General features: G+C 43.2%; 1 protein-coding gene across 1 annotated transcript in view; it reads right to left on the minus strand.

Moving 5' to 3' along the window:
* The window catches only part of PDGFD (platelet derived growth factor D), a 323,815-nt gene that overhangs the window by 44,332 nt on the left and 256,297 nt on the right, over positions 1-23,186 (minus strand). Inside the window, exon 4 of the mRNA XM_088456654.1 lies at positions 19,866-19,925. Within this exon, the coding sequence (XP_088312780.1) occupies positions 19,866-19,925 (60 nt within the window). The remainder of the gene's footprint in view (positions 1-19,865; positions 19,926-23,186) is intronic.

The raw sequence follows: 23,186 nt of genomic DNA on the forward strand, positions 1-23,186 counted from the left end.
GTTTGTGCAGGGACACATTAATTGCCAGCTTGTTTTGTGGGGGCCCAAACGAACCAATCATTTCAGCCACAGTTGTGTGGCAGACCCTGGCGCTGAAATGATTGGTTTGTTAAAGTGTGCATGTCCTGTTTATACAACATAAGGGTGGGTGGGAGGGCCCAAGGACAATTCCATCTTGCACCTCTTTTTTTTCTTTGCATTATGTACAGTTTGGGGCCTAGTTTTTCAAACTGCCATCCTGTCTGCCACTGCAGTTTCACGCCTAGATGGGTCACGTGTTTGTGCCGCCCACTCGTGTCGCTTAGCATAGTCATCCAGCTACCTCGGTGCAACCTTTTGGACATAAAAACACTATTGTGAGGTGTGAGGTGTTCAGAATAGACTGGAAATGAGTGGAAATTAAGGTTATTGAGGTTAATAATAGCATAGGAGCAGAAAAACCTACAAATTCTGTGATTTTAGCTGTTTTTATGCTTTTTTAAAAAAAAATACAGATCCAAAACACAAAACCCAGAACCCAAAACACGGAAGGGTGGTTTTGGCAAAACCAATCCAGATCCAAAACACGAAGAAAGATCCAGATCCAAAACCAAAACACAAAACACGAAAAGTGGCCGGTGCACACCCCTACTCATAACCCAAAGTTTGCAAACAAAAACAAGCAATGCTGCTCTACTGCATATTAACCTGCTCTCCAAAAGCATCCAGGAGACTCGCAAATTTTCATGAAGTCTCGCGGAAGAGTGAGTTGCCTTCCTGCACCCCTCCCACTTCAGCTCCTAGTGAAATGGGCCGGACAGGGAGAATAAGGCTAAGAATTACGGGTCCATGGGGGGGATATAAGGCTAATAAAATGCGTAAGTGGCCCCTCTATGAGCGGCATTATGCTGCAAGGGGGGTGGTTCCTAAATGATACAAAGCACATGACCCCAAGCCCATCAGTGTTCGACAAGTACAGTACGCACTACCATATTCCTGAGTGTGATATCATTCGTACATCACTCGGAATAAAATGAACCCCTACAGAATGAATAAACGACAGTAGCAGACCAAGCTTATATAAATACAGTGGAGTTACAATGCTTATAAATCAATAAAAGTGATAAAAGAAAACATTGACACAAGATTTTATTGTTTTCTAATATTAATTACAGGCCCGTACTTTACTTTTACAAACATAAAGAATAGAGACGCTAGTGTTAGCAGACCTACTCTTAATTAGCCTACTACAGTAATGCTTTCTTTTGCTCCAAAGCTAAATTAAATAGGAAAGTACATTAATTTCAAGTGTAACATGATTGGGAGAGCCTCGGAGCTATAGTCAATAGTTCATTCCATAACACCCGCTATTAAATTGTCCTTGTTACAGTACCTGGACCTATCATTCAGTTCATTGTACACGGTGCTTTCATAACTTCATAGACTGATATATTGTAGATTGTTTTCCCTGCGTTACTAGTAAACCCGTGAATACAAATTACAATATTTATATGGACAGTTTGTTCCTTTTACAAAGGAGCCAATATAAGAATTCAATCTATCATACATTCCAACCCATTATTTTTATTTTTTTTAAATCCTAATTATTTTGTTGGACTGCAGTCACCGGGGGCAAGGTGGGATTTCTAATTAGGTAATAGATCAGACAAAAAATAATTGCTAATGGCAAAAGTGCAACTGCAAGTTAATTATACAAACCCATGCATCTATATTCTGCTCATAATTAATTGTTGAATGCTATTTATTGCGGTCTGCTCTTCCAGGAGGTAATATTCCGTGGATTAAATTTATTCCGAGATATAAATCAAAATGAGCAATTAACAAATATGTTGGTAGATCAGAAGGAAACGTCTGAGATTAACTCATAAAAGACGGCCACAGGCTATTTCACATGACAGCATGGAGGACAGCTGTGAGCCGGCCAATACATCTGTCCACATACTGCTGCCAAACTAGCTAATATACATGACAGAAATAGTCTGGCAGTCTGACATCAACCTCTGCCTGGGATTGTTTTGTAAATTGTGTGGTTCCTCCATCTCAAACTAAATTCCCTAACAAATGAAGAACACATCTTCCAGGCCTGCTACAGCTATGTAATGGTTTGTATCCTACATTAAGCCAATCAGAATGCAGGCAGAGTGGTCGAATAAAATTCTGATTCCCTGATTGGATTGTACGGTGGGTATGTAAATGAATAAACAAGAGTAATGCAGATATAACATTACTGCTACTGAGACCATTATGCTGCTTATGTTTATTCCTGCATGTTTACAGGTTTGATGCAAATTACTGCTAAAACACTAGGGGGCATATGTATCACAGCTTGGAGACAGATAAAGTGGACAGAGATAAAGGGGTCTGTTTATGAAGCAGAGAAGAGCCCTGTTTATCACTGCTTCATGCTATTCATGGAGCTAGTTTACCGTGGAGAAGGGTATTACTTCTCCAGCGGCACCCCAGCTCCATGCCTGCATCGCATCACCATACTATTGTATGGTGAGTGCGATTCATGAAGGAACGGAAAGCTCAGCTTTTCGTTCCTCTTCTGCGGTACAGATTCGCCATCTGAGGATGGTGTAATATGTACCGCAAACCGAACAGGCCAGAGAAGCTGCATACTTCCCTGCTGTCTGCCCGGCACCCGGCGCTGGCTCCACCCTCTTTTCCCAGCGTCCGTTGCAACAGGTCTGATCTGACCTGCCACCAGGGCTGCCATCAGAAATTGTGGGGCCCGGTACTGACAAAGTACACAGGGCCCCCCCCCCCCGGGGGGAGGGAGGGGATGGATTTATATATATAACTAAGCCCATACTTGCCTACTTTTGAAAAAGCATTTCAGGGAGATTGTGAAAGCAGCACCTATGAGCGCGGCAGTAAAGTGGGCGTGTACTGCTACATCTGAGAGGCGTGTCATAAAATTGATTTACATCCACATGTAAATGAGCCCCAAAGCAGTTAGTAAGATCTACTTGTTGATGAAAACACACTGATACTTCTCAAAAAATACATGTAACCATAGGGATCATTGTGCCTTATAACCACTGCAGGGAAATTATACTAATGATCCCATTTGAATGTATATATCTCTGTTTTTTATTTTATATAACAGTATCATAATGGGGGTAAGGTGAAATGAGGGAGATTGGTAGACTCTTCAGGGAGACAGGGAGATTGCTGCTATTTCAGGGAGTCTCCCTGACAATGAGGGAGAGTTGGCAAGTATGACTAAGCCGTAACCATATAAAATATGTTGAAAAAGCTAGACCCACATAAAAAAAAAACAGGAAAGTCTGACTGGACTGGGGAGGTGGGGGTGATAGGCTCAGGGCTGAGAGGGGGGGCAGGACAATGACGGCTGGCAGGACTAGGGGGAGACGCACAGGGCCAGGGGGGCTGTTTGGACTGGGAAGTGGGGCATGGCAGGGAATGCTGTCTAGACTAAGAGAGGGACAGGGAAGGCTGGCTGAACTAGCTGGGGAGGCTCAGGGCAGAGAGGGGAGGAGAGGGTAGCCCATCAGCCTCATTCTCATTCCATCTCCAGCATGTCTCTGCCTCTTCCCCCCCCAGCCCCAGCGTCTCTGTCTCACTTTCCCTCCATCCTCAGCGTGTCTCTGCCTTGTTCATCCCCAGCGTGTCCCAGCCCCAGCGTGTCAGCGTGTCAGCATGGCAGCCTCTCCCCCCCCCCAGCATGTGTGTCAGCCCCTATCACCCCCAGCATGTGTGTCAGCCTCTTTCTCTCCCCCCACAAACCACCACCACTACTACTTACTTACCTTATTTGCAACTTCCTCTTCGGCTCCTCTCGATCCCTTCCAGCAGCCCGGCCCCTTGTTATGACACAGCGCACGTGACGTGATGACGTCACGTGCACTGTGTCATAACAAGGGGCCGGACTGGGTGTCTGTCTTGTAGGTGCCGGAGCGGCCAAAGCGGGCCCGCTCTGGCTCAAACCATTTAAGTAATGGGGAGCCGGGACCAGGTTGGCTGGCATCGGCGTTAGTTCCGCTCCTGACTCTATGGCTGCCGGTGCAGCACCGCAGCCAGCCGGGCCCCACTCTGTCTCTGGTCTCTCCGGGCCCGGGACTCGAGGCCCGGCAGTCCCCCCCTGATGGCGGCCCTGCCTGCCACACTCGGACGCCGGCGCACGTGCAGCGAGGAGCAGGCATATCGGGCTCCCGATATATCTGCCTTCTCACTGCGTGCAGGGATCGCACAGGGGCCGGACAGCACCCGAAGACGTCGGAGAGGTAAGTGTACTGAATAGCTACTAACACCACTATATATCGCATCGATGTGATGCGATATATAGTGATATCTTTTAGTAGCCACTTAATGTTGTAAATGAATAAACCCCAAAGTACCAATCAATCAGTTCCTAACTGTCATTTTACAGACTGTGGGCCAACGAGTTTTATCATATGCAACGAGTGATAAAACTTGTTGTGTATGATAAATGATGCTCCAGCCAATCAGCTCCCAACTGTCATTTATCAAACAGATACCAGTTGGGAGCTAATTGGCTGGAGCACTGTTATCATACCTAGCAAGTTTTAACCTTCGTTGTGAAGGATAAAACTTGTTGATAAATTAATCACTGTATTTGAAAAATGACAGTTAGATGCTGATTGGTTGGTAGTTTATCTCCGTCCACGTTATCTCTCTCCAAGGTTTGATGCATCTCTCCTAAGTTGCTTTTGGTACAGATAGTAATTACATTGCAGGTATATTCATGGGTATATATGTAGTGTTAGTTTTCCATCCATTTACATAAGTTGAACTTTAATTTGGTATAACATTGATTGTGTCAAACGTGTTGCTCTGATTTTGGGAGTTTTTATAGAATTTTATATTTAAGTACACATAAGGTGCCAGAGGCAAATTATCATCTTACAGAATATCTGGAAATGTGATAAAGAGAGGGAAAAGCCAAACTCCTGACTGTCCTCATTATTCGTGTTGATGCTAAATGAGAGGAGGATGTAGTGTGTGGTAACGCAAATAGGGAGAAGTACTGCAAATTGAGCACATTATAAAGCACTGTGATTGTACTAATTACTAACTATACACATGTGTCACACACTATTACATGCTGTCAGCCACAGGAATAACCCTGAATTCAAAATGTCAAACATTAGGGATAGTAGAACAGAACAGAATAGGAAATGTACATACAAGTAATATTATACAACATTAAACTAAAAAGCCAGTCAGCCCCCCAAAAAGTATAGAAAATGACAAAACAAGAAAATATAATTATAAAAAAACACAAAATAAAATTTGCTCATTCAAGCCCTTTGGGACAACGGTGTCTAGATTAAAAATCCATTTTGCTTCACGACGTTTATGTGCCAGTTCTCTATGTCGCCAGTCAATGACCATGCATCTTAGGGAAGCTAGTGATTGTCCCTTCAACAGAAAGTGGTTTTGTAGTATTCAGAAAAGTCTGAAAACTGAAAGGTTTTGGAGTTTACTTGCAAGAACCAATGCCATTGCCAGACAGTGCTGGTCACCCATCCCAGAGACAGCTGCTTTTCAGTGGAGGAATATTGAATTGCTCTGGTACTTAGGTATTCTCCGCAATTCATGGTGTTGACCCCCAATAAAAAATAAACCACATATATATATATATATATATATATATATATATATATAGATATATTATATATAGATATATAATTCCAGGTATGGGCGGCACTCACTGGTCTTGTGCATTCAATGTAACAAATGCTCGGACGCCGGTATCCTTGGGATCAATATTTCAATTCTTTATAGAATTTTCATCAGGATCATTATGGCTATTCGGAATGTTTCTGAGACTATACTAATATATATATATATATATATATATATATATATTGAATTGTGGCAGTATCACCAGAGATGGCAGGAGATGTCCACCCACACACAGAGGAGAAGGTTTCTGGGAAGAAGTGTAAGGGGGCCCAGTGAATTCAGTCCAGGGAGGACTGAGGCAGAAAAGTCAGACAGAGCTCACTGTGCTAGCAAGCCATTGAGGGCCAGGAGGCCTGAGCCTAGACCTGTGGGAAACAGGGAAGGCTTTCAAGTTCTGGGGGTGAGCTATGGTACCTGCAAGGAAGCAGGCCAGACTGTGAGGCTGTGGCAGCCAGCCAACTAAAGACCAGGCCGATATGGCTTGGTCACTATTCCCCCATGACCAAGCCATATGGGTGAAACGCGCATCGGCAGCAGCAAGGTTTCCCGTGGCTGCGTAGCACGGGATACCCCCACTTCAAGTTTGTATCTCTGGATTTTTTTCTTAGACACAACACTGTCTATGTGAACCCATTAGGGTTTTTCTGTCGATTACGCTATTTATCATATATATGGTTGTCAGTTTTGCTGCTCACATATGACTTAGCATTTAAAACATTTTGAAACACGCTAACTGTTATTATGAGCATTTTGATACATCATTAATGTGTATGTTCGGGTGTGATGGGATAGCATTGTGTGTCTGATGATCTCTGCGGATGTTGGACACATGCTGAGATGTCAATTATTTGAGTATTACACTTGTTTGCACTATTTGCAACAATAACTTTGAGGAAATTCATTTTCCACTGATTGTTATACCTATGTTGATATGCTGCACTTAGTGTTATACCTATGTTGATGTGCTGCACTTAGTGTTATACCTATGTTGAAATGCTGCACTTAGTGTTATACCTATGTTGATGTGCTGCACTGATTGTTATACCTATGTTGATGTGCTGCACTGATTGTTATACCTATGTTGATATACTGCACTTAGTGTTATATCTATGTTGATATACTGCACTTAGTGTTATACCTATGTTGATATGCTGCACTGATTGTTATACCTATGTTGATATACTGCACTTAGTGTTATACCTATGTTGATATGCTGCACTGATTGTTATATCTATGTTGATATACTGCACTTAGTGTTATACCTATGTTGATATGCTGCACTTAGTGTTATACCTATGTTGATATGCTGCACTGATTGTTATACCTATGTTGATGTGCTGCACTTAGTGTTATACCTATGTTGATATGCTGCACTTAGTGTTATACCTATGTTGATATGCTGCACTTAGCGTTATACCTATGTTGATATGCTGCACTGATTGTTATACCTATGTTGATATGCTGCACTTAGTGTTATACCTATGTTGATGTGCTGCACTTAGTGTTGATCATACTATATGTAAATAACATCCAGCGATTGAATCCACCTATGAGACACTGAGGCATTCATGCTCTAGAATACTGATAGTGGTTTATAAATCCCTCCATTCCTTATATTGACACAAATTTTACATAAAGAGGTTGGTTGCCCCCTTTTTCTAATGCATGTGAAACTTTCGCAGTTTAGTAACCATATATAAATGATGAGACTTTTTTCAATCTTTTATGACAACTTTGAGATCACTGAGATGTGTACTTATTTGTTTCAATGATTAGAATAGCTACATGTATTACCATGAATCTGAGAAAGTGTAACATATTTTTGAAACGGAGATAGAAATACAGCAAGTCTTATTACCATCTTTGTATCAAAACAAAGACAGAATAATCTGACAAAAATGCTTAAATGTTGTTTTTTTGGATTGCAAATTGAAGGTTATTAAATGTCATTTAATACATATATATGTTAACATCTTAAATACTTCTCCTTCTAACTCTCTATTAACTGCTAATTATCTCAGGTTTAGTAATTCTCTCATTGTGGGTCCAATGCTAAATTAGTAAGACCTTCAACAGCAGAAATGGACAGCTGAGCAACATCACTGTTACACTGTTGTTTCCAGGGGCAACCTGCTCTTTATGATCACTCACTCCAAATTGAAGTCTATGGATACTAGCAATTTTATTATGACATTCATTTACTATACAACTGTGTGATATTTCGCCATTAATATATAGGCAAGGGGAATTTATATCTCCTATATACACTTTTACAGTTTCTCTATATTATTTAAAATAACCTTTTTTTGTGTATGCAAAATTGTCATTGTGAACAATGGCCCTCATTCAGAGCCGCTCGTTAGCGGCAGTACGCTCGTTCCGAGCGATGTTTGCACATCTGCGCATGCGTACGCTTTTTAGTACGCATGCGCGAACCAGTCAGTGCGGTCGAAAAACCTTTGTACGCTATATAGCGAGTGCCTGCTATTTTGAGTGACAGAATGAGGCGTATGTGGGTGGTAACAGGGGAAGGTGCTTGAAAATGGGGAGTGGAGATCCGAACGCAGGCGTGCTTAAAGGTCAAAACGGGCGTTTTATGGGTGTGTATATTTAAAACAGCAGCGTCATTGACCACGTCACTGGGTTATTTTATAGCCAGAACTGCACGCAAATTTGTGGTAGCAAACACCAACCACAAGAATAGCGAGCAGTTCATACGCTGGTCGATGTACTCGATTAATCTAATAAATAGCGGACATGACGTAGGATGCGTGCGGCCAGGGGGCGTTTTTAACAAATAAACGAGCGTATGTTTTGCTCGTTCGTTCAGACTTAGAGGTGTGAACACACTGCAATGTGCGTACGGATCATTTAAATAGCCACCCCTTGTTTTTAAACGAACGACCGCAAATAGCGTGCGGCTCTGAATGAGGGCCAATGTCAGAGATTTAAATATTTGCTTGGTAGCATTATGTATACCATCTCTACCTAGTGTCAGTTGTATGATCACTGACTTATAGAGTGTATGTATCTACAAGGAATAATATGCACAACAACTTTTTAAACTTTATTTTCTTGCTCATTATGACAGAGTAATATTTTAACATTTGCATATTCAAAGTTAATTCTTAATATTATCCAATTACATTTTTAAAGTGCTCACCAAACAGAGTTAATTTCTTTCTATCCTTTTACTGATATCTCTATAGCCCAAATCTAGTGAGCACCACCGCGACCTTGATAACTTACTATTGGTAGTGTGACAATAAAGGAACAGTGGTCCTTCTATCCCTACATATCTTCTTCTTCTTATTAAATTTTCTATATTGCTATTCGGCCAGTGCGACGATCTCTCTTTTCCCCTGTGGCATAATGTATAAGGGCCTCTAATATTGCGTGGCATAATGTGTATAAGGGGTACTACTGTGTTGCATAACCTGAATGGGCTCTGCGTGGTATAATCTGAATGAGGTCTGTGTGGTATAACATGAATGGGCTCTGGGTGGGGGAAAATATATGTTTTTTTTACATCTGGGGGTCCCTTTTAAGATCTTGCTATGTGGCCCACAAAGTTGTAGTTATGCCCTTGCATGCAAACACAGAGGCTCTGGATTTAATATGAACTTGGATGAGTCATCAAGTTTGCTCAGACTGAGGATAAGAGAATACATTTGTAGCTTTCTCACAGATTTTGGTCAGACTGCCAATTTCCAGCCCTGGAATTTGTGTAATTTAAGAGTGTCCCCATTTTTAGCAATTGTGTGACAGTGTGTGGCCCTGACGAAGTTCAAACCTAGGAATAAACCTAATTCTGGTCAAATACCACCATACCAAATTTGGTGGAACTAGGTCCAAAACTCTGGCCATACATAAAGGACAAACAGACGGACAGACACGCTTTCTTGCTTATTATATAAATTATAAACATATATTTATTCTCCTTACATTCTCCAAAAATTTTAAGTATTCTTTACCCCAAATACTAATGCCCAACATATACCACTGTATTCTACATTCTTAAACACGTTTACTAAATTAGTATATAGGCCCTCATTCAGAGCCACTCGCTAGCGGCAGTACGCTCGTTCCGAGCGATGTTCGCACTTCTGCGCATGCGTACGGATCGTTATACGCATGCGCGAACCAGTCAGTGCGGCCGAAATTCATGTGCTCGCAATATAGCGAATGCCTGCTATTTTGAGTGACAGAATGAGGCGTATGTGGGTGGTAACAGGGGAAGGTGCTTGAAAATGGGGAGTGGAGATCCGAACGCAGGCGTGCTTAAAGGTCAAAACGGGCGTTTTAAGGGTGTGCATAATTAATACAGCAGCGTCATTGACCACGTCACTGGGTTATTTTATAGCCAGAACTGCTCGCAAGATTGTGGTAGCAAAAACCAACCACAAGAATAGCGAGCAGTTCATACGCTGGTCGATGTACTCGATTAATCTAATAAATAGCGGACATGACGTATGGTGAGAGCGGCCAGGGGGCGTTTTTAACAAATAAACGAGCGTATGTTTTGCACGCTCGTTCAGACTTAGAGGTGTGAACAGACTGCAATTTGCGAACGGATCATTTGAATAGCCACCCCTTGCTTTTGAACGAACGACCGCAAATAGCGAACGGCTCTGAATCAGGCCCATAATCCCATAACATTCCCCTAAATCCCAAATTATTCCCATTACATTTCAATTAATCTCTAAATATCTCCACCATATTAAGATGAATTCATAGTGATTCTCATTACATGCCCCTACGTTATGAATTATTCCCACCACTCTATTGTCTAATTCCAGCACATTCTCCTAAATCACTAGCTAATATCACAACCGTATGCCTGCGACATCCACCCAATACCTATTCCCATCATATGTCAATATGTAATTATTTACATATCATACTGTGCACCTAAACCTCTAATTGCACAATACATTCCCCTAAATATTGAAAGGTGCATACACACGTAAAGATTTTCTGTCCAACCATCCAACTAGTTGATTGGTTGGAATGAAAATCTGGTAACATATGTGAGTAACCGCTGATCAGCAATTTGCTCCTAAATGCCAGAAAACAGATGAAAATGGTCGGTCAGACAAGTTTGTTAAACGTTTCATCTAAACAATTTGTTCAAACAGCAGTTTTTGTCCATTTTCCCGCGTTTGGGAGCAAATTGCTGATTGTCATTTTCTATCATACCTTACCAGATTTTCATTCTAACCAAACAACTAGTTGGCTGGTTGGACAGATAATCTTTATGTGTGTATGCAGCCTAACTATTCCCACCACATTCCATAAGTCTTAACCTATTCCCAGCATGTTTCAGAATAGATCTCTTTCTATCACATTTACCTAAATCCTTAACTTTTCCCAACACATAACATAGCTTCTAATACATTATGCTAATTCCCTAACTATTTCCACCATGCTTCAGTTATTCACTAATTATTCTGCATAAATTCTAAGTATTCCCACCACATTCTGATGAATTCTCAATTATTTACCAAACATTTCTACAATCCCTAACTAATCCCTTTGCATTCTGCTTTACCCTTAGCAATCCCCACAACATTCCACATCTGTAACTATTGTCATCAATTGCAGCTAAATCACCAACAATCTCCAACACATTCCTCTAAATCCCTGACAACAACCGTCATGTTCCCCTAAATTTTTAATTATTCTAACAACATACTTTTATAGCTCTGACTTTTTTCCAATTTCATATTGTTCTATTACATTTCACTAAATGTCTTACTGTTTGCTAAACCTCAAACTATTCCCATTAATTAGTTCCTCATTATGACCAATGTTAAAAAACATTCCACTAATACCTCTTTTACACCAGGGTTAAAACCCGGTTATTGCAGGGTTAACCCGGGTAGCTCCTTGGTGTAAAAGGGGACAGGGTTGGATTCCCGGGTGGAGTGACCCAGCAATCCAAGCCAGGTAACTTGCAGGGTTTAACACGGGAATAACCCGTGAACCCTGCAGTGTACACGGTGCGATCAGAGTCACGGTGTCCTAGATCGTGCCCCATGCCTACCGATTGGCCGGCTTCAGTGGCGCTTGGAGATGACGTCATCTCCAAGCGTCCACTTCAACGCCAGAAAAGCCGGGTCCCTGCAGACCCGACTACGGTGTGAAAGGCGCCAACTCAGGAATATCCTGGGCCGGCGCCGGGGATATTCCGGGTCTGATCTGGATTTGAACCCTGTTCCAACCTCCGGGTCAGACCCGGAATTTAGGTATAAATGCAGTATAAACCCCCAACTATCCCACATTTCATTATTTCATAACTATTAATCACATTTGCCTAAATCTCTTTTTCCAACACATTCAACTAAGGGGTCTATGTACTAAGCCTTGGAGAGAGATAAAGTGGACGGAGATAAAGTACAAACCAATCAGCTCCCAACTGTCATTTTTCAAACACAGCCTGTAAAGTGACAATTAGGGCCTGATTGGTTGGTACTTTATTTTCATGCACTTTATCTCTCTCCAAGGGGTTTATTCATTATCACTTCATTTCTACAAAAGCTGGTGAAAATGACCATCATCCCCGGGCTCTCACACCTAGGGGGCCCCCACACAGCAGCAGCTACACCATAGCAGGCACTATTTTATTAAGCTCCGCCCACCTCGCTGCAAAATGCAGCTTTACATATCTTCCTCCGCCATCTTTTGACATGGCTAGCCTTTGACACCAGTAGGCTACAACTTCAAATCTGTCCCTGGAAATGGCCGATCGCTGCCGATGCACAAGAGCTCTGCTGACTTCCAATCTACACAATCACTTTACTTTCTAAATTTTGCAGTGAAAACTTTGAAACTTTGATATCAAATTCTAATTATTGGCACCAAAAATGAGTTTACAATTTTTTATTATTTTTTTTTTTTTGCCAGGGCTGTGCGCTCACAGATAACCTCCAAGTGTTCTTAGATAAACACGCTTGTGAAATAACACTTTCCGGTTAGCCTCATATTCTGTTAAAGGAGGGTGAAGTCATGTTGATTTTTTCTAATTATGTGACATTTTAAGAATCATTAATTTCAGTTTAAACAAGTAATAAATTGAGAGCAATTAGCCTTTGAGTTGGTTCTACTTAATGGAAAGGAAACTGAGAAATGTGCCCATTTAACAGATATCAGATAACAGAAGTCAGAGCCGTAACTAGACTTTTCGGTGCCCTGTGCTAGAGAGAGCATTGGCTCTTAGTGCACCTGAAAAGGGCCATAGCCTCATGGGGAAGGGCCAGGGAAGAGATAGGGGAGGCCAGGAGATGCTGGGGATAAAAGAAGAGGAAGCTACAAGTGAGAATGATAATAATCAGGAACACTGACCGGCCCAAACAGCGCCCCCTGCCCTGCAGTGCCCTGTGCCATGGAACTGGTCGCACTACCCTAGTTACAGCTTTGTTCTAAGTGATACAAATTGCACATACAATAACAACTTATGGGGCAGAGCTATTTAAGAAACCTCTAAACGTTACCTGCCTTATAGAGGTATAGCTATCTGTATTACACACTCCTGCTCTTGACCTAGCTGTCCTGTTTTATGGAATGGGTTGAAAAATCTACTGGTGACTAATAAGAAGTGCCATCAGCAACTGTGTGGCTGATGCCCCTCTCTGCCTTGGGTTTTGCCCACATGTACCCCCTTAAACTTCACTATGGCAAACTTAGGTCCAAATGACATAAAGAGGGGTAGATGTGTGGGTGTCACAAACTCTCAGGCGGATAGTGGACGCAACCCGTATTCAGGGAATTGGCTAGACCTATTCCTGAGGCGTGGCGTCTAATGTGCCGGCGGTATTCACCAGGGAACCTCGCAAGAAGGTATGGACTTGGCTGCGTCCGACACACAGGTCGCGGCCCTCAGGTTAGGTTTCCCTATACAGGTGCTGGTGAACTTAGTAGGAGTGCAGGAGACTTTTAGTGTAGTCGACTAGCTGGGTCAGAACCAAACAGATGAAACGGTACCAGGGAGAAGGCGTAAACGGGTCACAGGGAATAGCTGAGGTCAGAACCAGATAATCAACGCAGAACCGGGGATGAGGAAGAATCAGAGTCACGAACAAGCCGAGGTCAGAACCAATAATCAGGATATATGCAGGAACGCTGGAGTATGGTAATGGAGCCTATACTCTTGCACTGAGGTGCTCCCAGGAACTTCCTCATATAGGTCAGGGTTCAAACCAGCCCCAATCAGCAAGTCCCTAATCCTGACCTGTCTCTAATTTCTACTTGCAGTACGGTGCACGCACCCCTTGGGGCGCCGCGACCATCTGCACACAATCAAGAGAGGAAGCCCCCAGCAGCAGGCGTAAGGGATCTCCCTGCCTGCCGCTCGCCGGAGGACACGACAGGAAGCCTGAGGGGACGTCATCAGCAGCATGCACGGGGATCTACCTGCCCGCTGCCCGTCAGGGAACCAGTGCTGCCGGACCCGGTTAGTGATGACCGGTGTCCAACACACTGTGACAGTGGGTGGATAACACTGCAGATACTATCTCACACCACTTACATGGGGGTAACCACTGCTCCTGCCCATAACAATGGAACTGAAGGGGGGAATCCACCTATGCCACTTTTTGCCTGGCCCTAGTAAGTCATGACTGTGTCAACCTCCTTGGCTTTGCTCACAATCTCCTATTTATCTTATGTCACTGCTGAGCTACAGTAGATGGCAATGGCGCCCATGGTAAGACCACTTTCCTTAACCAACTCCACTGATACTGGTGCCCGTGCTGAAAGAGAAAACAGTTCGAGTGCATAAAATAAGAAGATTGCCCACTGAATGGGAATGGGTGTGGCTCAGGGGCGTTTCTCGAGAACGGCGGCCATTTTCCCTGTACTGCGCATGCACAAAAGATGGGAAAATGGCCGCGGCGGCCATTTTCCAGACGTTTTTACAGAGCAGACAATGGCGCCTATGTGGGACTCCGAAGAGGTAAGTATAATATGGGTGCAGGGTGTATGGTGCAGGCCCCCTGGACCCAGGGGCCCATGTGTGTAAATACGCCCCCTGGTGTGGCTCGAATCTACTATTCCAAGACAAAAGGGACCCTCTGGGCTGTTTATAGACTTAAGGTGTCTCCCTCCAGTTTTATTATATGATTTAGCTTATAAGAAAAAAAAATCATAAACTTCCATATGTGATGTTTGTATCACACAATCTGTCACATGGTTCGCAGTAGGAAACCTTTAGAAAAACTATTCTGCTAATGACTTCTCAGTTTTCAGAGAACAGATTTGGTCAATTCACAGTAGAAGACCACTATCTCACCAGGCATACATTATAATACATACAGATGTGCCCAGTTACATTGTGGCTGATCGCACCACGTGCGCACGCATCGTGACATGCGATTCCCCGCGACTGCATACGCCATGCTACGCTATGGCGCACACTGCGATTGCACCATGCATTCCTATGGAGGCACAAACTGGTATGCAGTGCGCGTATCTGCTAGTGGGTGCACATCTCGCGCTATGCATGGCGCGATTCGCTATGCTATTGGCAACAATATAGCTGGGAATATCTGTAGGCGAGACACACACTTTGCAATAGTTTTTCATCAATTTGTTCGACTAGACAACTGATCCAATATGTTCGACCGTCTCCATACATGGGCAAATCATCTGATAACTCAATTATCTTTGGATGAAAACTTTCACCCCAACATTTACCAACTGAAGCTGATTAAAGTGTGTGAAGACCATTGAGCCCAAAATGGTACTTGCTCATGCACTGAAATGTGCTTCTGCTTTGTAAGGTCAAAATAGATGTATCTACGTGACTTCAGCTTTTCTGGCTGACCTGCGGATTACAGAGACCCTAAGTAATAAAGGTCTGGGGTCATGGTGCTAGATGAAATTTAAAGCGCTTTTAAAGCATGTAAGCTTAACTCCATTTTTGAAAGCAAAATCAAGTAACCATATCAGTGCCGGTGCAAATCCCAGGGGTAACATCTATGAGAATCATTTTGTTCATTTATGTGTGTTCGGTGGCTCATTCTGGGGGGGGGAACCGATGCTCTTTCTCCCACTGGTCACCAAAATGTCTAGCTATGGCTCTGTAACTCACTGGCATTTTTGAATCTCTTGAAAATTACGGAAAAGAGAGGGCAAGTGTGAGTTACCAGACCATCAATGTAACACCAGCTATATAGGAGGTATACATTCGGGCAGCCGGCGGACCTAATCCCGACAGGCGGCTTCCCGACTGCTTAATCCCGGCGAGGGTTGAATGACAGGCGTCTAAATCTAGAAGCCTTTCATTTTACCGGCGCCGGGAGACCGGCGCCCGGCATCCCGATCAAAGAGATGCCGGGAGCCGAGCGCGTACAGCCGCGGGGGGTGGGAGGGTTAGGTTTAGGGCTCCCGGGGGGGACTTAGGGTTAGGCACCCCCCCAGGGAGGTCAGGGTTAGGCTAGGGGGAGGGAGGATTAGGGTTAGGCACCCCCGGGGGGGACTTAGGGTTATGCACCCCTCCAGGGGACTTAGGTTTAGGCGGCGGGGAAGGGGGGGGATAGGTTTAGACACTTAGAGGGTTGATTAGGGTTAGGCACTGGGGGGGGAAGGTTAGGGATTGGCACCCCTAAGGGAGGGTTAGGGTAAGGGGGGTAGAATAGCTTAGTACTTACCTGGGGACGATCAGGGTTTTCATCCTTACCGGGCTGCCGCTGTGTCGAGATTTGAACCGCCGGCCAGGGGTCCGGTGGTAAATCATACCAATTCCATATAGGACATGCACATGCCGCACCTCTTCACTGCAATCCGTTCAGATGCACACTTACATAGTACAAACTGCAGGAGTACAACCTCACACTGTGGAGTCCCCAACATTTAAACTAGTTTCCAGGGACACTTTGGTGCTGAAATGATGCATCTAAGCAAATCATACATGGGGACCTTGTACCACTACAGTCCCATGTTTCACCTTTACTGGATTTGATTATTTGTTCCTTTGGAGAGCCACTTACAGTATGAAATAGTTAGGATGATGGGTGAACTGACAACTTACTAGTTGGACAGCACGGAGGGTGTAATGGTTAGTATTACTAACTCACAGCATTGAGGTCTTGGGTTCAATTTCTACTATAACCATTACTGTTTGGAGCTTGTATATTCTTCCAGTGCCTGTGTGGGTTTCCTCCAGGTTTTACGGTTTCTTTCCGTAATCCAAAATATACTAGTAGTTTAATTAACTCGCAACAAAAAATAAATAAATAGAAATTATCGCTAGTGTGTATGTATCTGTGGTTGATTATCGCACATTTGCGCATGTGTATGCGTCAAAGTAGGCATGCACGAACCAGTCACTGCGTCCGGAAATCGTGTGCTCGTAGTACACAGACTGGACGCTATTTTGAGTGACAGCACCGTTTGTGGGTGGTAACAGGGGAAGGTGCTTGTGAACGGGGGAGCGGTGCTGGGAACGCAGGCGTGTCTGGGCATCAAAAAGGCGTCTTATGGGTGTGCATAATTTGCAAAGAACCGTCATTGTACACGTCACTTGCTTGTATTTCAGCCTGCAGTGATCGCAGTGCTTGCGATGGGGTAGGGTCTACTTCAAGCACTGCGTGCAGTTCTGATGGCTCTCGATGGTCATGATTAATCATACACTTCCTGGAGATGACGTGTGCAAGAAAGAAAAGTGGTCGTCTTTATATCGGCGTGCGTTCGCTCTGCCATCGCTCTCTAAGACATAGAGGGCGTCCGTACACCAGACAGTGCGTTCGCATAATTTGCATACCTGGATCCTTTTAGCTGCGAGAGAGCGCAGTTTAGCGTCCGGGTCTGAATCGACCCCATAGGCTGTAAGCTCCCCTGGGGTGAGGGACTGATGTAAACAGCCAAATATTCTCTGTAAAGAGCTGCAGAATATGTGTACACCATATAAATAACTTAATAAATATATAAAATAAATAAATAAATAGTTGGTTCTCAAGTGACATTTTGGATTGAAATGAGGAAAAGTTTGTAGATCCTTCACTTTTAATAATTAATATGAATTCATTAAATTAACTGACTCAATTAAGACCAGTTAAATCAATCTGAAGCTCAGTTTTCTTATTAATTTGGTGCCAATATCGATAGTTATTAATTCCAGCCAAAGGTGGAACATGTCAGATTTTATTTATTGGTCTTATTTAATTAAAGTGGTTCAGTAAAAATAATAGTGATTAACTGTCTTATACATCAACATGAACAATCTTAAAAATATGTATGATTTATAGCAATTTTGTCTGGAAGAGGGGATATATATATATGAATCTGTTCATAGACAAACACAAGACCTGTTGCCTGAGGTTTTCCCTGTTGTTGTGGTTATGTCCTGAGCCACTGGTGGAAAGGAGGCAGCTCCTTCCGGCCAGTAGCTCAGATCATAACCACAATAGCAGTAGTATATAACACAACATGCAGTATAAGGGACAGAAAGAGCTATTGCATATGTATGCCCAGTGGCAGCAGCTCATCCTACCAACTCAGCTGTGTGTGGATCTGAGTGCTCAATCAGTGCAACAGACCAGAGAGCAGCTGCCAGCAAGAAGAGACCGGCGTCTTACCATGAGGTGGGATAATGTGTGCTTAGAAAGCTCAGTTCTGTCTGCTACTGGTTATACTACTGTATGTGTGCACATTTATTATGAAATGTTTAACCTTTTCCAGATCAATTATGTTATATTTATCCTTTGTATGAGGCAGACAATAGCTTGTTAAGTGCTATTTATGCCCTTTTCGTGGGCTGGCCACACTCCCTCTTAAATCAAGTACTTGAACACCCCACCCCCTCTTGATATCCTGCATTTCCCTCTACTGATACCTACCGGGGAAAACCACGCGGGGAGGGTGGTGGTGCTATCAGTGTGATCACTCTCCACCCACCCCCGCACAGGCAACAGAAGCCTCTCTAGCCCCACTGCAGCCCAGCAGGGCAGCTGACAGTTAAAACTCTCAAGAGGGAGAGTGGAGGCCGGCAGCAGGCCTAGGCCCCTCCAACAAACCCAGGCCTGGATAATTAGTACCCACGCCCCCTCTCGGTGACCCTGCTCGGGTCTGACCTGTGTTGTAACTGTGTTCCAAATCATGGGTCAGACCCAGGATTTTGGTGTAATAGAGGTAAAAGCAAAGATGCTGAAGAGCATCTTCTTATTTATTTAAGTAGGAAATTGAATATACATGAAAGAAATTATGCCACTGTAGAAAAAGAAGAATTGGAAATTAAGTGGGCATTAGAAACACTAAGGTACTACTTTTTGGGGAAAAAATTTAGCTTGATTATGGATCATGATCCGTTGAATTGAATGTCTGAGAATAAGTATACCAATTGGAGAATAACTAGATATTTCTTAGCTTTGCAAAATTTTAAGTTATCAGTACATCATAGGCCGGGAAGCCAGCTGGCAAACGCAGATGCTTTGACCCATATTAGCGGTACAGGTGTTCAGCCCCACAGGTCGAACCAGAAGGGGGGCATATATGACAAAAACTCTGGAAAGGTTGACCAGGGGAGATATATATGCCCCAAGTTCTAGGCTTCTGTCTGGTGGACAGAAGCTGGTTAGCAGACTTGCCTGTGAGAGGCTGATAAAGGGTGTGTCTTAGTCTCAGTAGTCAGTCTCTCACTGCCTGGAGAACAGATCAGGGACCTGTTGAGAGACACCGATTACTGAATGAATGTAATTGCTGTGCTAAAGACCAGTTTTGTGAGAGGGATATTAGGTCCTTCCACTCTGAGAGAGGAAATCATTATGGTTAGTTACAGCTGTCGGGCCAGGAGTTACTTTTATGTTTTGTTTATTTTTATGCTGCTTAATAAAACTAGCTGTGGATACTTGTACCAAAGTCCTGGACTGGTGTACTACTACTTGGTTTCTGCATGACAAATGCAACTTTGTACCCCAAGAGACAACACCCTTACCCTGATCTTGCCACAATATATATACACAGGCACATATTTATGGGCCACTGATCACTTATTTTAACTTTGTCCTTCTTTGGCAGCATTAATTTAATTCAATATTTAATCAAATTTAGGTTTGAGTTGCCAAAAAATGAATAAAATGCTCGCCGTAGTATTTTTTATTCTGGCAGTACAGATAATAACTTGGAACATGCTGTTTGTTTAATAGTATACGCATTCATTTTATCCCTACACAGTGACACACAGTATTACTTACTGAGACAGAGCTTGTGAAGGATTCCCAGTTTGTCTCCGATGCTGCAGGCGGAAAATCATTCTGAAAGAAAAGGAAAAAACTACCATAACAATTTAAACAAAGGTGGCAGCAAGGGATAAGATCTGTACTGTTAGATTTGAATAGCTTTCCAGGCACCCAGACTAGGCTGCTATAATAGAGGATGAAGATACTGCCGGATTGCTGCATTCTGCGTGGCAGCTACTGTACCAGCAACAATGAAAACTCCACTGAGAGATATAAGATAAATTAATATTATTTTATCTGTCTTTAACTTATTTTGCAGTTTGCGTATTGTTTTTTCAATGGAAGGTAAAAGCTCAGTAATACCCTAGAATTTCCATATTGATCACACCAGCTATTTGATCTATGCAGGGCCAGGACACAGCATCTCTGGACCTCATATCAAAATTTTGGAGATTGCCTATCTACTCTATCGAGGTTCCTACTCTGCTCTTCTGATGCCAAAATGACCTCACTTCTTGCAGTGGTGGTACTACTGCTGCTGGTTCTGCGTTAGGGGTATATTAATCAAGCAGGGTTTTTTCAAAGCCAACACTTGTCAGTGGTTCTGGCCCGGGATTAAGAGAGTAGTAATATTAAATGCAAAACACTCCGGGTTTTACATTTTAAATGATTGCTCTTTTAAATCCTGTGGCCAAACCGTGGACAAGTGGTGGCTTCCTAAAGACACCACTTAGTAGATATACTCCCTAGCCTGTTTCTTTAAACCATATGATCTAGCAGTCTCTATGGAGCTATTTGCACCACATAAGAAATGATGGGGAAGGGGACATAGTTAAAAGCCTTCTTGATGTTGTAGGGTGGTGCAGATTTAAAACCTGTCAACAATGTTGAGAAGGGATTAACATGCTCCCGATCAGCCCAAACATTTAGGGAAAAACCACTCCCTTCTATTGTCAGACCTTATTGACCACAGGAAGTTCTTTATAATGGCATTATTCACTAACATTTTTTTTCTCTGTATAATAAATATATATATATATATATATATATATATATATAGCAATTCCAAAGGTGCGGCACTCAGGGCATATGTACAAACGACTCCGACACATGAAGATAATTTCAATGTTTCAATAGTTTAAGACTGTCATCAGAAAATCTTAAATGATTGAAACGTTGAAATTATCCTCATGTGTCGGAGTCGTTTGTACTTATGCCCTGAGTGCCGCAGCTTTGGAATTTATATTTCTGTTATTTGAGGAGGCACCAGGTTCAGTTATATCACCATACGAGTGCCGGACTATTTGTGGTTTTATATATATATAAACTTTATATATATATTGTATATTTATATGAAAACCAAAACATTTGTACTAAAAAAACAATAATGTAAGGATTGCAATCAGTATTAACTTTATTTAATACTGAAAGTGTGTATGCCTCTTCATGGTGCTTATAACAATTACAGTTACACTGTATTGGCTTAATATTGTGTCATTAAAAGAAATATACACCGATACATGAATACTGATAATCTATTATAAAATGAAGGAACATGCATAGGGATGGATTCTTCTTCTTTATACACTCAGCCATGATGCTCCCTTACTTTCATGAGTTATGTGCAGTAATAGCTAAAGCAGGGTGCAACAAGCATTGCATAGAGGAGACCTTCACAACACACGCAGGGTGCAACAAGCATTGCATGGAGGAGACCTTCACAACACAGAGGAGCAGGACCACATGTCATGCCGGCAGGGGGTGCTTGCATCCAAATCTTTCACTTTTTCAAACTGACAACATTTGAATCAGAGTAAATAATTTCCAGCGAACAGAGAACGTTCTTTTACTTCTTAAGCCTATGTATGTGTAAGACTGTATATACAGTATGTGTATGACCCTATGTATGTATAAGACCGTATATACAGTATGTGTATAACCCTATGTGTGTGTAATACCGTCGTATATACAGTATGTGTATGACCCTATGTATGTGTAAGACGGTATATACAGTATGTGTATGATCTATGTTTGTGCAAGACCGTATATACAGTATGTGTATGACTCTAAAAATGTGTACAACCGTATGAATGTGTATCAGGGGCGTAACTAGGTATTGTAAAGTATGCATATGAAGTAGAGATGTGCCTTGACACCCGGGGTTTTGGTTTTGGATCTGGATTCGTATTTTGGTTTGGGTTTTGCAAAATCACCCTCAAGTGTTTTGGTTATGGATTTAAAAAAAAAAAAACCTGTAAAAAGTTTTCAAAAACAGCTAAAATCATGTTATTTATGCAATCCAAAATCCAAAATTCAGATTTAAATTCTGAATTCCGAAAAGATCAGAACTGTCTGTATCTCCTCAGGACCGCGACTCTATGAACCTATAAATGTGCAGCAGTGGCGTAACTAGGGCAGGGCCGCTGGGGCTCGTACCCTGGGTGCTGTGGGACTGAGCTCCAGCCCGTCCTTGTTAGCCTGTGTATCGCAGACCGCAGTGAGTGAGGTCGCACTACATATTACACACACATCACCACCAGCGCGGCGGCAATGTGTGTGTTTCAGCAGCCAATGAGAGTCAGACAGATTATCATTGGCTGCTGCTGTGCCCACTGCAAGAGCCGGGCTGAAGCTCAATCATGAGCTCCGCCTTCCAGCTTCTGCATTGGATGATGAGAGAGACGTCATGATGTCTCTCCCATAATGCAGAGCGTGCCAGCTCGGGAGGAATGATATGCGGACGGCGGCGGGAGCAGAAGCAGGGATTCAGGTAAGTGTTTTTTTCTTTTTACTCGTGTGTTTGTCTGCACTACTGGGGGCTCTGCATCAAGGTGGGATCTCTACTGGGGGGCTACTATTGGGGGCACTGCATCGGGAGGGGACCACTACTAGGGGGGACTAGTACTGGGGGCATGCATTGGGGGGACCTTTACTGGGGACTACTACTGGGGGAGCTACTACTAGGGACACTGCATCGGAGGGGTGACCACTACTGGGGGCACTACTGCAGGTAGGACTACTACTGGGGGCACCACTACTGGATGCACTGCATAGGGGTGGACTACTACTGGGGCCACTATATAAAGGGAACTGCATCGGGAGACCATTACTGGGGGCTGCATAGGGGAGGACTATATAAAGGGCACTGCATCGGGGGACCACTACTGGGGGCACTGCATGGGGGGGACTACTACTGGGGGGCACTATATAAGGGGCTTACTACAGGGGGCACTATATAAAGGGCACTGCGTCGGGGGACCACTACTGGGGATACTGCATGGGGGGACTACTACTGGGGGCACTATATAAGGGGCACTGCATAGGAGTGACCACTAC

This window comes from Taudactylus pleione, unplaced genomic scaffold, assembly GCF_031769625.1.
Source record: "Taudactylus pleione unplaced genomic scaffold, aTauple2 ptg000711l, whole genome shotgun sequence".
Lineage (NCBI taxonomy): Eukaryota > Metazoa > Chordata > Amphibia > Anura > Myobatrachidae > Taudactylus > Taudactylus pleione.